The sequence below is a fragment of the Pongo pygmaeus genome, chromosome X (assembly GCF_028885625.2).
Source record: "Pongo pygmaeus isolate AG05252 chromosome X, NHGRI_mPonPyg2-v2.0_pri, whole genome shotgun sequence".
Lineage (NCBI taxonomy): Eukaryota > Metazoa > Chordata > Mammalia > Primates > Hominidae > Pongo > Pongo pygmaeus.
In genome coordinates, this window is record NC_072396.2 from 51303891 (window position 1) to 51315956 (window position 12066).

General features: G+C 37.3%; 1 protein-coding gene across 8 annotated transcripts in view; it reads right to left on the reverse strand.

Moving 5' to 3' along the window:
• Positions 1-12066, reverse strand: part of SHROOM4 (shroom family member 4) — a 283821-nt gene that overhangs the window by 156709 nt on the left and 115046 nt on the right. For 7 of the 8 annotated variants that reach the window (XR_010125372.1, XR_010125373.1, XR_010125371.1 and 4 more), the window contains one exon: positions 9343-9494. Coding sequence is in view for 4 of the 8 variants with exons in the window: in XM_063660273.1 (XP_063516343.1) it covers positions 9343-9494 (152 nt within the window). In the remaining 4 variants the exon portion in view is untranslated. Of the gene's footprint in view, positions 1-52; positions 202-9342; positions 9495-12066 lie in introns of those variants that run through there. The other variant, XM_063660276.1, reaches the window with a different exon arrangement.

A 12066-nucleotide genomic window follows, 5' to 3' on the forward strand; every position in this document is an offset into this window, starting at 1 on the left:
TGCCCAAATTCAAAAGAATAATTGAATCTCAAGAATCCAGCAGTTTGCCTACCATGTTTGTTGGCTTAAATATTCTGTGATTTTTTATCCATTCTCACTTGTAGACTACGATGGTTCTGTTTCAGTCTTTTTAAGCTTTAGAGAGAGCCTCAAGGTCTTCTTTTTGGAGAATGCTTTATACCAGGGGCCAGTAAACTTAGTCTGTAAAGGGCCAGGTAGTAAATATTTTAGGTTTTGTAGACCATATAGTGTCTGTTGGAACTATTCAACTTTGCCATTTTGGTGTCTTTTTTTTTTTTTTTTTTTTTTTAAAACAAAAACAAAAACAAAAAAAAACCAGCTATAGACAACACATAGATAGATCAGCATGCCTGCTCCAACTGCTTTTATTCCAATAAAATGTTAATTGGAAAACTAGTTAGCAGGCCAGATTTGGCCACAGACCATAGTTTACCCCACCTCTGTTTTATATTATTTTTATTTTTCTCTCTCTTGCCTTTCCAGGACTTCTCTAACACTGTGCCAACTGTAAACATCTTCCTATCCCTGGTATATTAATACACGGTAGGACAAGTTCAGTTTTAACAAGTTTCAACAGTTGTAACCCCTTCCATTTAATTATAGATGGCAGGAGTATTATGACAACAACAAAGACAGGACAGCTAGGGAGGCTGGCAGGTGGCCTAGACAAGGCTCAAAGACATGGCAGTTCCTTTTCATAATCTTAATGCTGGTCCAGGATCTGGATACCAGGTTCATATAATAAAAACTGGATTTTTTGCTTTTTGATCAGTGTACCCAAAATTGTTCAGTTATTTAAAAACAGTCTTTCAAATATCCATAATCATAATAAACTGAATGGAATGTCATATGCCAATTTAAGTGACCACGAAAAATATAACTATCAAGAAAACCAGTTACTCATAGTTCCTACCTCCCTACATAAGGATGTGTAAAAAAAAACTCCTGAGTCCTTCCTATGTGTCATAGAGTGTACTAGGTGCTGAGAACGCAACAATGAACAAGCAGCCCCTGTCCTCATGGTTCTAGTCTAAGGGTCATTTTTTTTTCTGTATAGAGCCAAATAATAAATATTTTAGGCTTTTTGTGTCACACAGTCTGCCACAACTCAGTTTTGCCATTTTAGTATGAAAGAAGCATAGATAGTACATAAATCAATAGGTGTAGTTCTGTTCCAATAAAACTTTATTTATGGACACTTACATTTGAGTTTCATGTAATTTCAGATATCATGAAATACGATTCTTTTTTCCACCAACCATTTAAAATATATACATATATGTATGTATGTGTGTATATATATATCAAAGAGATATCTATACCCCATATCTATTGCAGCAGTATCCACAATAGCTGAGATATAAAATCAATCTAAGTGTTCAAAAACAGATGAATGGATAAAGGAAATGTGGTATATATGCACAATGGAGTGTTATTCGCCATAAAAAGAATGAAATCCTGTCATTTGCAATAACATGGAGGACGTTATGTTAAGTGAAATAAGCCAGGAACAGAAAGTTGAACACCACATGTTCTCACTCATATGTGGAAGCTAAAAATATTGATCTCATAGAAGTAAAGAGTAGAACAGAGGTTACTAGAGGGTGAGAAGGTAGGGGGAAGGGAGGGATATATAGAGATTTGTTAAATAATACAAAATTACAGTAGATAGGAAGAATAAGTTCTAGTGCTCTATAGCACTGTAGGATGACTATAGTCGATATTAATGTATTATATATTTTCAAATAACTAGAAGAAAGGATATTGAATGTTCCCAACATAAAGAAATGATAAATGTTTGAGATAATGGATATGCTAATTACTCTCATCTGATCACTATACATTGCACATTGGAAAACCACTATGTACCCCATAAATAAGTACTATGTATCGGTTAAAATAAATTTAAAAATGGAAGTGAAAGAATAACCTGGAGGCTGATAAATGACATTGGTAAGGAAATAAGAGTGATAATCCCTGCTTGTTTGAGCTTCAAAAATGAAGGGAATCTTGCATGAGGGTGGAGGAATAATGGTTCGGAAGTTGTCTATGGAGAGCATGGCTAAACCAGAATATGTCAATATACTGTACATTCAATTGTATCTTGCCTTTTTGTTTTTTTTTTTGTTCTGATCTGAAAGTTTTTACGTAAGTTATTATTATTTTTTCTTTTATTATTATTATTATTATTATACTTTAGGTTTTATGGTACATGTGCGCAATGTGCAGGTAAGTTACATATGTATACATGTGCCATGCTGGTGTGCTGCACCCACCAACTCGTCATCTAGCATTAGGTATATCTCCCAATGTTATCCCTCCCCCCTCCCCCCACCCCACAACAGTCCCCAGAGTGTGATGTTCCCCTTCCTGTGTCCATGTGTTCTCATTGTTCAATTCCCACCTATGAGTGAGAATATGCGGTGTTTGGTTTTTTGTTCTTGCGATAGTTTACTGAGAATGATGATTTCCAATTTCATCCATGTCCCTACAAAGGACGTGAACTCATCATTTTTTATGGCTGCATAGTATTCCATGGTGTATATGTGCCACATTTTCTTAATCCAGTCTATCATTGTTGGACATTTGGGTTGGTTCCAAGTCTTTGCTCTTGTGAATAATGCCGCAATAAACATACGTGTGCATGTGTCTTTATAGCAGCATGATTTATAGTCCTTTGGGTATATACCCAGTAATGGGATGGCTGGGTCAAATGGTATTTCTAGTTCTAGATCCCTGAGGAATCGCCACACTGACTTCCACAAGGGTTGAACTAGTTTACAGTCCCACCAACAGTGTAAAAGTGTTCCTATTTCTCCACATCCTCTCCAGCACCTGTTGTTTCCTGACTTTTTAATGATTGCCATTCTAACTGGTGTGAGATGGTATCTCATTGTGGTTTTGATTTGCATTTCTCTGATGGTATCTTGCCTTTTTGTAAGAAAAAGTAATACAGTACCCTAAGACTTTACCCACATCATCAAAAATTACTTGTGTTCATTTTCTCTGTCTGTACATTTTTGTAATTTCCTCCACATACAACCTCTTTCTTTCGTGCATATTTCTTAAGGGCATTCCTGATTGCTTATGAGTTTGTTCCCATTATGAATGACATATATTTCTCCATATAGCTTCTAATTGATTACTGTGGTCTATTGTTACCTTTAAATTTGTTATTCTTTGACTTCTCCTTTGAACTGGTTGTAACACTTTACATTTTCCTCATTAATGAGTGAAATACAATCTTTAACGTGTTCATTTTTTGTCTACGTAAGAATCAAAATTTTGCCATTTAAAAATTATTTTAATACTTGTAATGAATTGTTACTGTCCTATACTATTGAATTAGATTTCATAGAATTCCATGTATATATTTTGCATCTAAATTCACAAATTGGATAGAATATTCTTTCTTAGAGCAGTCTGTCAGGTTTTGGTATCAGAATAATGCTAGCTTCAAAAATAATGTGAATAATTCTGCAACATTTTCAATACTATAACATACTTATAGAATTAAACGTAGCTATTTCTAGAAAATTTGAAGGAATTCACAGATAAAAATATCTGTCCCTTAAAGTCCTAAAGTATTTTTGGATGTCCCTAAAGTATTTTTGGAAGTTTCTCTTTGATAATTGTTTTCAAAGTTTCTACTGTTACATGTCCATTTAGTTTTCAACTTCTCAATAACTTCTGGCATTTAATATTTTATTAGATATTTTTAATTTCTCTGAGATTTTCAAATATATTAAGGTACAATTATAGTAGTGCGCCTTTAATTTAAAAAACCTTTGTTGTTGTATTCCATTTGTCATTTAAATTTTATTGGTAATTCATCTTTGTTTTCTTGATTAAATTTGCTAAAGGCTTATCTATTTAATTCATCCCTCTGAAAAGAAACCTAGTCTTTGGTTTCATATTATATTGAATTATTAGACATTTAATTTCATTCTTCATTTTTAATAATAAAATATTTAAGGTTATGAATTTACTTCTGAATATTCTCAAAGTTTTGGTAAGTCATGATCTCATTTTTATTATTGTTTGTTAGTCTGCTAGTGTTTCTTTGTGCTAATATTCACATACAAATGTGATCTAAAATATTCAAGTAATTGAAGACTTTAAAATTTGTTTTTAAATTGTAAACACTGTACATTATCATCAGATATTCCTACTCTTAAGAGTGTGCAGGCTGGGCTTGGTGGCTCATGCCTGTAATCCCAGCACTTTGGGAGGCCAAGGCGGGCAGATCACTTGAGGTCAGGAGTTCAAGACCAGCCTGGCCAACATGGTGAAGCCCTGTCTCTACTAAAAATACAAAAATTATCTGGGTGTGGTGGTGCACACCTGTAGTCCCAGCTACTTGGGAGGCTGAGGCAGGAGAATTGCTTGAACTCGGGAGGCGGAGGTTACAGTGAGCCAAGATTGTGCCACTGCACTCTAGCCTGGGCAACAGAGCAAGACTATCTCAAAAAAAAACAAGAGTTTGCAAAGCTTTTCTTTGTGACATACATATGACCATTTAAAAATATTATCTCAATATTTGAAAAGACAATATGCAGTCTATAAACAATTTTCAAAATGTATTAATTAGATCTAATGAATTGTTTTTCAAATCTTCTAAGTACTTTATTTTGGTCTACTTTATTGTCAATTAAATTATGTTAAAGTCTCCCATACAGAAGTTTCTATCACTTTTTGTATAGCTGACAGTTTTTTTCTTTATATATTTGGATGTCATGTTTTTTGAAAAAAAAAATGGTTCGTAAATATAATATCTTCAATACGGTTTGTATCATCAATCAATATAAAATGAATATCTTGGGATCAACATGGTTGCGTGGTCATTGTTCCTGATTTTTTTTTTTCGTAATAGAGAAGTGACATGCTCAAATACCTATTTGGAGAATGGATTGATTAGGAAAAGGTGAGACTGAAAGCTGAGAAGCCAGTGGGAAGGCTCTTAGAACAGTTCAGGTGAGAAACCATGAGTGGCTGGATTAAGACAAAGACAACCAAGAGGTCTTTAGCAAGTTAAAAACATCAAGACTTGGAATTAATTGAATTGGGTGAGAGAGGAGTTGAGGGTGACACCTACATTTCTGATTTAGCTGACCATTATCTAGACAGCAATATAGGAGGAAGAGCTGGGTTGGCTTTTCAGAACTGGCCATGTTCTAAAGTTCCTTCTGTTTATATTCATCCCGAAAGGACTCAAGCCCAGACCTAAAGCTAAGTGTTGGATCTTTGTCAGCTGATTGTTTACTCAAACCAAAGTCTTTCTACCTGTATAAAACACTAGGCTGAATATTCACAAATTTTAGGGTAATCACACTTCTTTTACGTGTTAAGAGCTCTTTCATAAAGTTGACGAAAAATTTGGACTAAACGAGAGGGAATTAATTTCCTATACCGTGCCCAGGGTAGTCCACATGTGAAGGTTAAGTTTTCCACAAGAGGGCAGCATCACCTAATAAATTATATCATTGAAAGCCTTCACCAATAGGGGCTGAGATGGGGAGGCTAAAAGGGTAGAAAATACAGGTTCCGGGAGCCATAGGACCTGCCACACCATGAAAACCAAAGGGCCCTGCTAGTCCAAGCCCATAATTATAGCCACTCCTAAGTGACTGATAGTGGCAGATGTTGCTACAGTATGAGTAAAGAGGACATGGAACTCACCCTGGCGAGATGAGTGGGTGAAACACCTGAACACTCTCATTCTTGTGACTGGCTCAGAAGACACTCTAGATAGTGTTCACACTCCCTCTAAGTGCTGGTGTCTCTGTACAACCAGCATCTCACAGGGGCCTTTATTTCCTATTCAGATCATTGCCACCCCTAATGATTCCTTAGCACATCATGCTCTGCAGGTTAGGCTGCAAAGCACACCACCATTCTGATGCTCGCCCAATTTAACAATGTTTGGTTATTCCAATTATGCTTCTTTTAGACCCTAAGGAAACAAATGGGAATGAAATTCACTGACAACCCATTATGTGACAGTCATTTTACATAAATTATCTTATTTAATCATCACAATAATGCCATTATATAGGAATTATTATTTGTCATATAAGAGACCTAGGAAGTTGCAAACATGGGAATATCTAACTCCAAAACAAAAACGCTTCCGAATTCACCAAATTACCCCTCCAAGAAGCCTTATTTAAGACCTAAATCTTGACCAATCCAAGATTTAATCAGTGATAATGTATCTATTATATAAGGCATTACTTAACATGTCACCTCCTATCCATGCACATGGGCAGGTATGGATTAATCTTAGGTACCAGCAGGTAATAGAAGTCAATGGGATCCTATATAACCTCATTCTTCCTAGGTCCAAAGCCTTTCTCCTTAAATATTCTCTCTTCAGGATAAATCATTTGGATATAGAACATGAGGACAATGGAATAATTAAAGATGGCTTCTATGTTTCTGACTTGGTTGGCTGGGTACATACATAGTGGTCCTGGTCATAGATAGTGATCTTGGGAGAAGATGATGATGTGTTAGGTTTGGGGCATGTTGTGTTTGCAATACCTCTGACACATGTAAGTATAAATGTCTAATAAGTTGGTTATATGGTCTGGAGCATAGGAGCTATAGAAAATAAATTGAAGCTATAGGGCTGGGTGACATTTTCCAGGGTACACTAAGTTAAAAATGGTGGAACTATGGGAAACACCAACATTTAGGAAGAGCAGGTAGTAAAGAGCCTGGTTTTTAAAAAATGGACAGGGATGTAGGAAAAGAACAAGGAAACTGACTATCTTGAAAGTAAGAGGTTTGGCCGGGCGCAGTGCCTTATGCCTGTAATCCCAGCACTTTGGGAGGCTGAGGCAGGGGGATCACTTGAGGTCCGAAGTTCACAACCAGCCTGGCCAACATGGTGAAACTCCGTCTCTACTAAAAATACAAAAATTAGCCAGGCGTGGTGGTACACGTCTGTAATCCAGTTACTCAGCAGGCTGAGGCAGGGGAATTGTTTGAACCTGGGAGGCGGAGGTTGCAGTGAGCCGAGATCATGCCACTGTACTCCAGCCTGGGCAACAGAGCAAAACTCCATTTCAAAAAACAAAAAAAAAAAAGTAAGAGCTTTTTTTTTATTAACACGTAACAGTTATACATATTTTGGGGGTACATGTATCATTCTGATACATACATACAATGTGTAATAATGAAATTAGGAAAATTGGGATATCCATCACTTCAAACATTTATCTTTTCTTTATGTTGAGAACATATGAATTCTTCTCTACTAGCTATTTTGAAATATACAACAGATTGTTAACTATAGTTACCCTACCAAACTATTGAACACTAGATCTTATTCATTCTATCTAACTGTATTTTTATACCCATCAATCAACCTCTCTTCAACCTCCCCACTTCCCAGCCTCTAGCAATCACCAGTGTACTCTCTATCTCCATGAGATCCCTCTGTTCAGCCTTTACATATGAGTGAGAACATGTAATATTTGTCTTTCTGGGCCTGCCTTATTTTACTTAATGACCTCCAGTTACATCTGTGTTGCTGTAAATGACAGGATTTCATTCTTTTTATGGCTGAATCATATTCCACTGTATATATATTCCCCATTTTCCTTGTCCATTCATCTACTGATGGATTAGGTTGATTCCATATCTTGTTTATTGTGAATAGTGCTGCAATAAACATGGGGGTGCAGATATCTCTTTTATATATGCTGATTTCCTTTCTTTTGAATACGTACCCAGCAGGGGGACTGCTAGGTCATATGATAATTCTATTTTCAGTTTTTTGCTAAACCTCCATACTGTTTTCTATGACGGCTGTACTATTTCACATTCCTACCAACAGTGTACCAGGATTCCCCATTTTCCTACATCCTTACCAGCATCTGTTTTTTTGTTTTGTTTTGTTTTGTTTTGTTTTATAAAAACCATTTTAACTGGGGTGAGATAATATCTCATTGTGGTTTTTATTTTCATTTCCCTGAAGATTAGTGATGTTGAGCATTTTTTCATATGCCTGTTGGCCATTTGTGTGTCTTCTTTTAAGAAACGTCTATTCAGGTCTTTGCCCATTTTTAAGTTGGATTTTTTTTTTTTTTTTTTTGCTATTGAGTTGCTGTGTGAGATTTTTGGTATTGAGTTTCATAAAGGAAGGTGGGGGCAAAATCTAGAGCTATAATGTTAAATGCCATATATGATGAATATGAAAAATAACCCATTGACTTTGACAATTAGGCAATAATTTGTAGCTTTTGACAGAGTAGTTTCAGTGGAGTTCTGAGGGTCAAATTCTGGCTGCAGAGGGTGGAAAGCTAAATGGCAGGTGGAGAAGTGGGGATAGTGACTATAGACTCTTCCTTTGAGACTCAGTATGAACAAAAGGAGAAAGACGGGGCAGGAGCCAGACGGAGAAGTGAGATTGTGGGAAGATGCAAGATGGAAAAACTTAGGTGTGTATATACGATAAAGGAAAAAAAAAAAAAAAACAATAGAAAGGGAGAAGGCTGAGCTCCAATAATACAAAGCAAAGACGCAGCAGCAAAATGAAAGAAAAGCCATGTGGAAAGTTCACCAATAGGCAGATGCTTTTGGTGGTAGCAGAATGACTGTGCCCAAATATGTCCTTCCCTTCCTTCTGCTTATGCCACTGCACTTACCTGCAAAGCCTTCCTCTTCTGATGGTTCATTTTTCAAATTATACTCACCCTTTAGCTTAATTTCCACTTCCTCTATGAAGTCTTACCCTATCAATCCCTTCTGCAGTGATCTCTTTCTCTAATAGCAATTTCTGTCTGAACGATCCATTTGATAATCACACACAAGCCTTTATTGCCTTCTTTAAAAATATACTGCTACTTAGTCACATGTGGATATTTTGTCCCCTGCTAGACTGTGCAATCCTCAAGGAAAGGGTTTCTAAGAGTTTGCTACAGCCTCCATGGCTGTAGTAGGGGCTCTTTAAGTCTCCATTGATATGTGGTTCAGGAATGATAGTGTATTATAAAGAAGGAGATTGAAAAACACTGGATTAGGTAGCCCTTTGGTATATAATGAGTAATTTAGTCCTCTTTATAGCAAATAAGGAAACAGTCTTGCAGAGGACAAATAAATTTATCCAAGATTATGTGTCTATGTGGCAGTGCCAGGATTTGAACCAAAGGCTCTTTCTCCTGTGCTATTCTGCTTCAGTTGTCTGCAAAATTCTATTCAAGTGAAACATCTCTTTCCTTTATAATATTGATAGAGACATGACGCTATTGAGCTTTATTACCAACCAAGTTTCAGTGGCCTCTGCACCTTACGGAGAATCTCCATGTACCTTACCTCCTGACAATCAGCTTGAGAATCCGGAAGGAGCCTTTGATGAGAATGAGGGCCTCTTGGCGGGAGCCATATAATGGAGTGCCATTGATATTCACCAGCTCATCACCAGTCCTCATCTTCTGGGACAAAGCTGCCTTGCCTCCATCTTCAATCTGTGTTGCAGAGAACAAAACAGAAAGCAGGTAGTGAGGTGACTTTCTCCCCAAAATTCTACTTGTTTCTTCCAACCCTGGAGCCACAAGTAGTACTGGGGAATGGCTCCAGGCAGCTCCTGGGAGTAGCTCAGGAGCTGATCACAGGTCATTATTTACTGAAGGCAAAGCTTGGGCAAACTTTTGAGGAAGGAGGCAACATGGAAATAATGCAATCCCTGACTGGAGGAATGAGCAGTCCAACTGGGAAGACTAGAACTTCTAAATAAGAAACTGATGCTTGGAAGGAACCCTAGTGTGTGGCTAAAGCAGCAGCGTGGCCTACCAAAACGTGCAGACAAATTAGAGCCAGAAGAGCTAGGCTCCATCAAAATGACCTTTGGTAAGCTCTTTCCTATCTTTGGGTAGGCTTTGAAGTCTGACAAACGTAAGTTTGAATCCTAGCTCTGCTACTTCCTAGCTGTGTGACCCTTAGGAAGTTACTTAACATCTGTGTCTCAATTCCCTCCTATGTGACATGTAGATAACAAGACTAGCTACCTCACAGGGTTGTTAGTATAGTAAATATCTGAGAACAGTAAGTCCTCAATTAATATGAGCTCTGATTATTATAACAAGGGAGTTGACTCTGAAGACCTGGAAAGTGGCTTACAGCTCAACATTCTGTGAGTGGAATGGCAAATTCAAAAGATACAAGTAGGTACAATGTAGCTGCTTCTTTATCTATGTCTCTTCAACATGTGCCCAGCACAGTGCTTCTAGTGTCTGACACACAGTGAGCATTCAGAGAAAGCTGGAAATATGGGTATTTACTGTTCCAACACAGCCTACAGAATTTCCACTAACCAGGGCAATCTGGGGAAGAAGACTGTCAGATTGAGGGGTATTGAAAGCAAAGGCAGAAGTAATAGCCACTGGGGCAGGCAAAAGCAAAGCAAAGCAGAATGTCTCTGGGGGTCCTTGCTTATGGCTAATTTTATACATTCATTTTTATTACATTCATTTTACCATGAAGGTGAGTTCTACCTATTAGAACATCAATTCCATCCATGATAATCCATGAAAGGAGTCATCTCATCCATCCATTAATCATTCCTTAAGTATTGAATCACATTTCTATTATGCACAGGACAACATGCTACATGCTAGAGATATAAAAACGAACAAGGCTCCTAATTTCTAGCCTCAGGGGCAGAAATTAGCTGTCTACAGCTTATTTATCAACTGAGACAGTCAGGTAAAAAAGGCTCCAACTCACTGATATAATCAGGAGTTGTTTTTGTTGTGTTTCCAGGGAAAGGGAACGTAAGGATAATTAAATTGTATAGTCCTTAGGGGATGGCAGATTCTAAATGGGGCAATTAAGGGCTGGTATTCACTGGAGGTATTTTTACACTTCTACTCTTGTTCCAATCTCTCTCTCAGTCTTTTATAATGTCTCCTCCATCTATCCCCACACCATGGAAGTTATAATATTGTTGAGCTTTAGGTCGGCCAGCTCATGTGCAATTTGGCAGATGAGACCTCCTGAGTGCAGAGAAAAATTTAAGTTCAGGATTTTTTAAACTCCATCAAATAAATTGAACTTCTGAGTTAAATCACAGAATGTTATTACATTTATTGCTGCTAACCCAACTTTTTTTAAAAAAATTAACCTTTGTCTGACAAATCATAGGTTAGCCAAGTGACATTGAATATATATACCTTTGTTCCGGTACCTGGGCCACACTCAACACCAAACAAGCCAATATTGGTAAATGGGGAACAACTCTCAGCAAATTAATCAGGATTACACTCTTATTTCCATTGTCATTATCATTATTACTTCACAGTCACTGCTGCCTGCCGCCAAGAAAAAGAGAGAGAGAGAGAGAGAGAAAAGGAAAGTGCTGTACTTGAATTTCAGAAGTTCTATTTGAATGACTCATTACTTTGGCATCCATAGAAGGCCCTTAGCACCAGTCAGAACTTTCAACAGGGATCAGCCATTTGAAAGAGTTTCCTGAGGCTAACAAAGAACCACAAACAGAAGTCTAACTAATGAATGCTAATAGATTTTCCCTGTTGATGTACATTAGTCTTAATTCACTCTACCCATTGTTTTTAATTCATACAACTTAATTATCCATATTACTGTTACCCATAGCAAGTCTTCCCCTCAATATGTATTAAGTACCATCTTTCGTTAATTAAACACTCTGTTACAGCAGCAAAATCTCTGTTTATTCTAGACCAAAAGATAAAAGGGGGAAACCTTTTAAACTAAAATGCTTAATTATTGCTGTAGCAAAAGCTCAGGCATTTGGCATTGCTTACTGCTCCTTCAGCTACCACTATCTGAGTCCTTGCACAGACTCTTTCTTGGACTACAGCATCAGGCCAACTGTTCATACCCCTTTTTTCTGTTCCATGCCCCTTCTCAGTCACCAGCATCCTCCTCCTTAAGAGATATGTTAAGTGAAATAATCCTACTTTAGTAAAAGTCTGAAGATGCTCAGACAAAAACCCAGCAAATTTTGGGTCCCCAGCATAATCCAAGAGTTCAGAAGGGTCCAGATCAGGAAGTAAGACT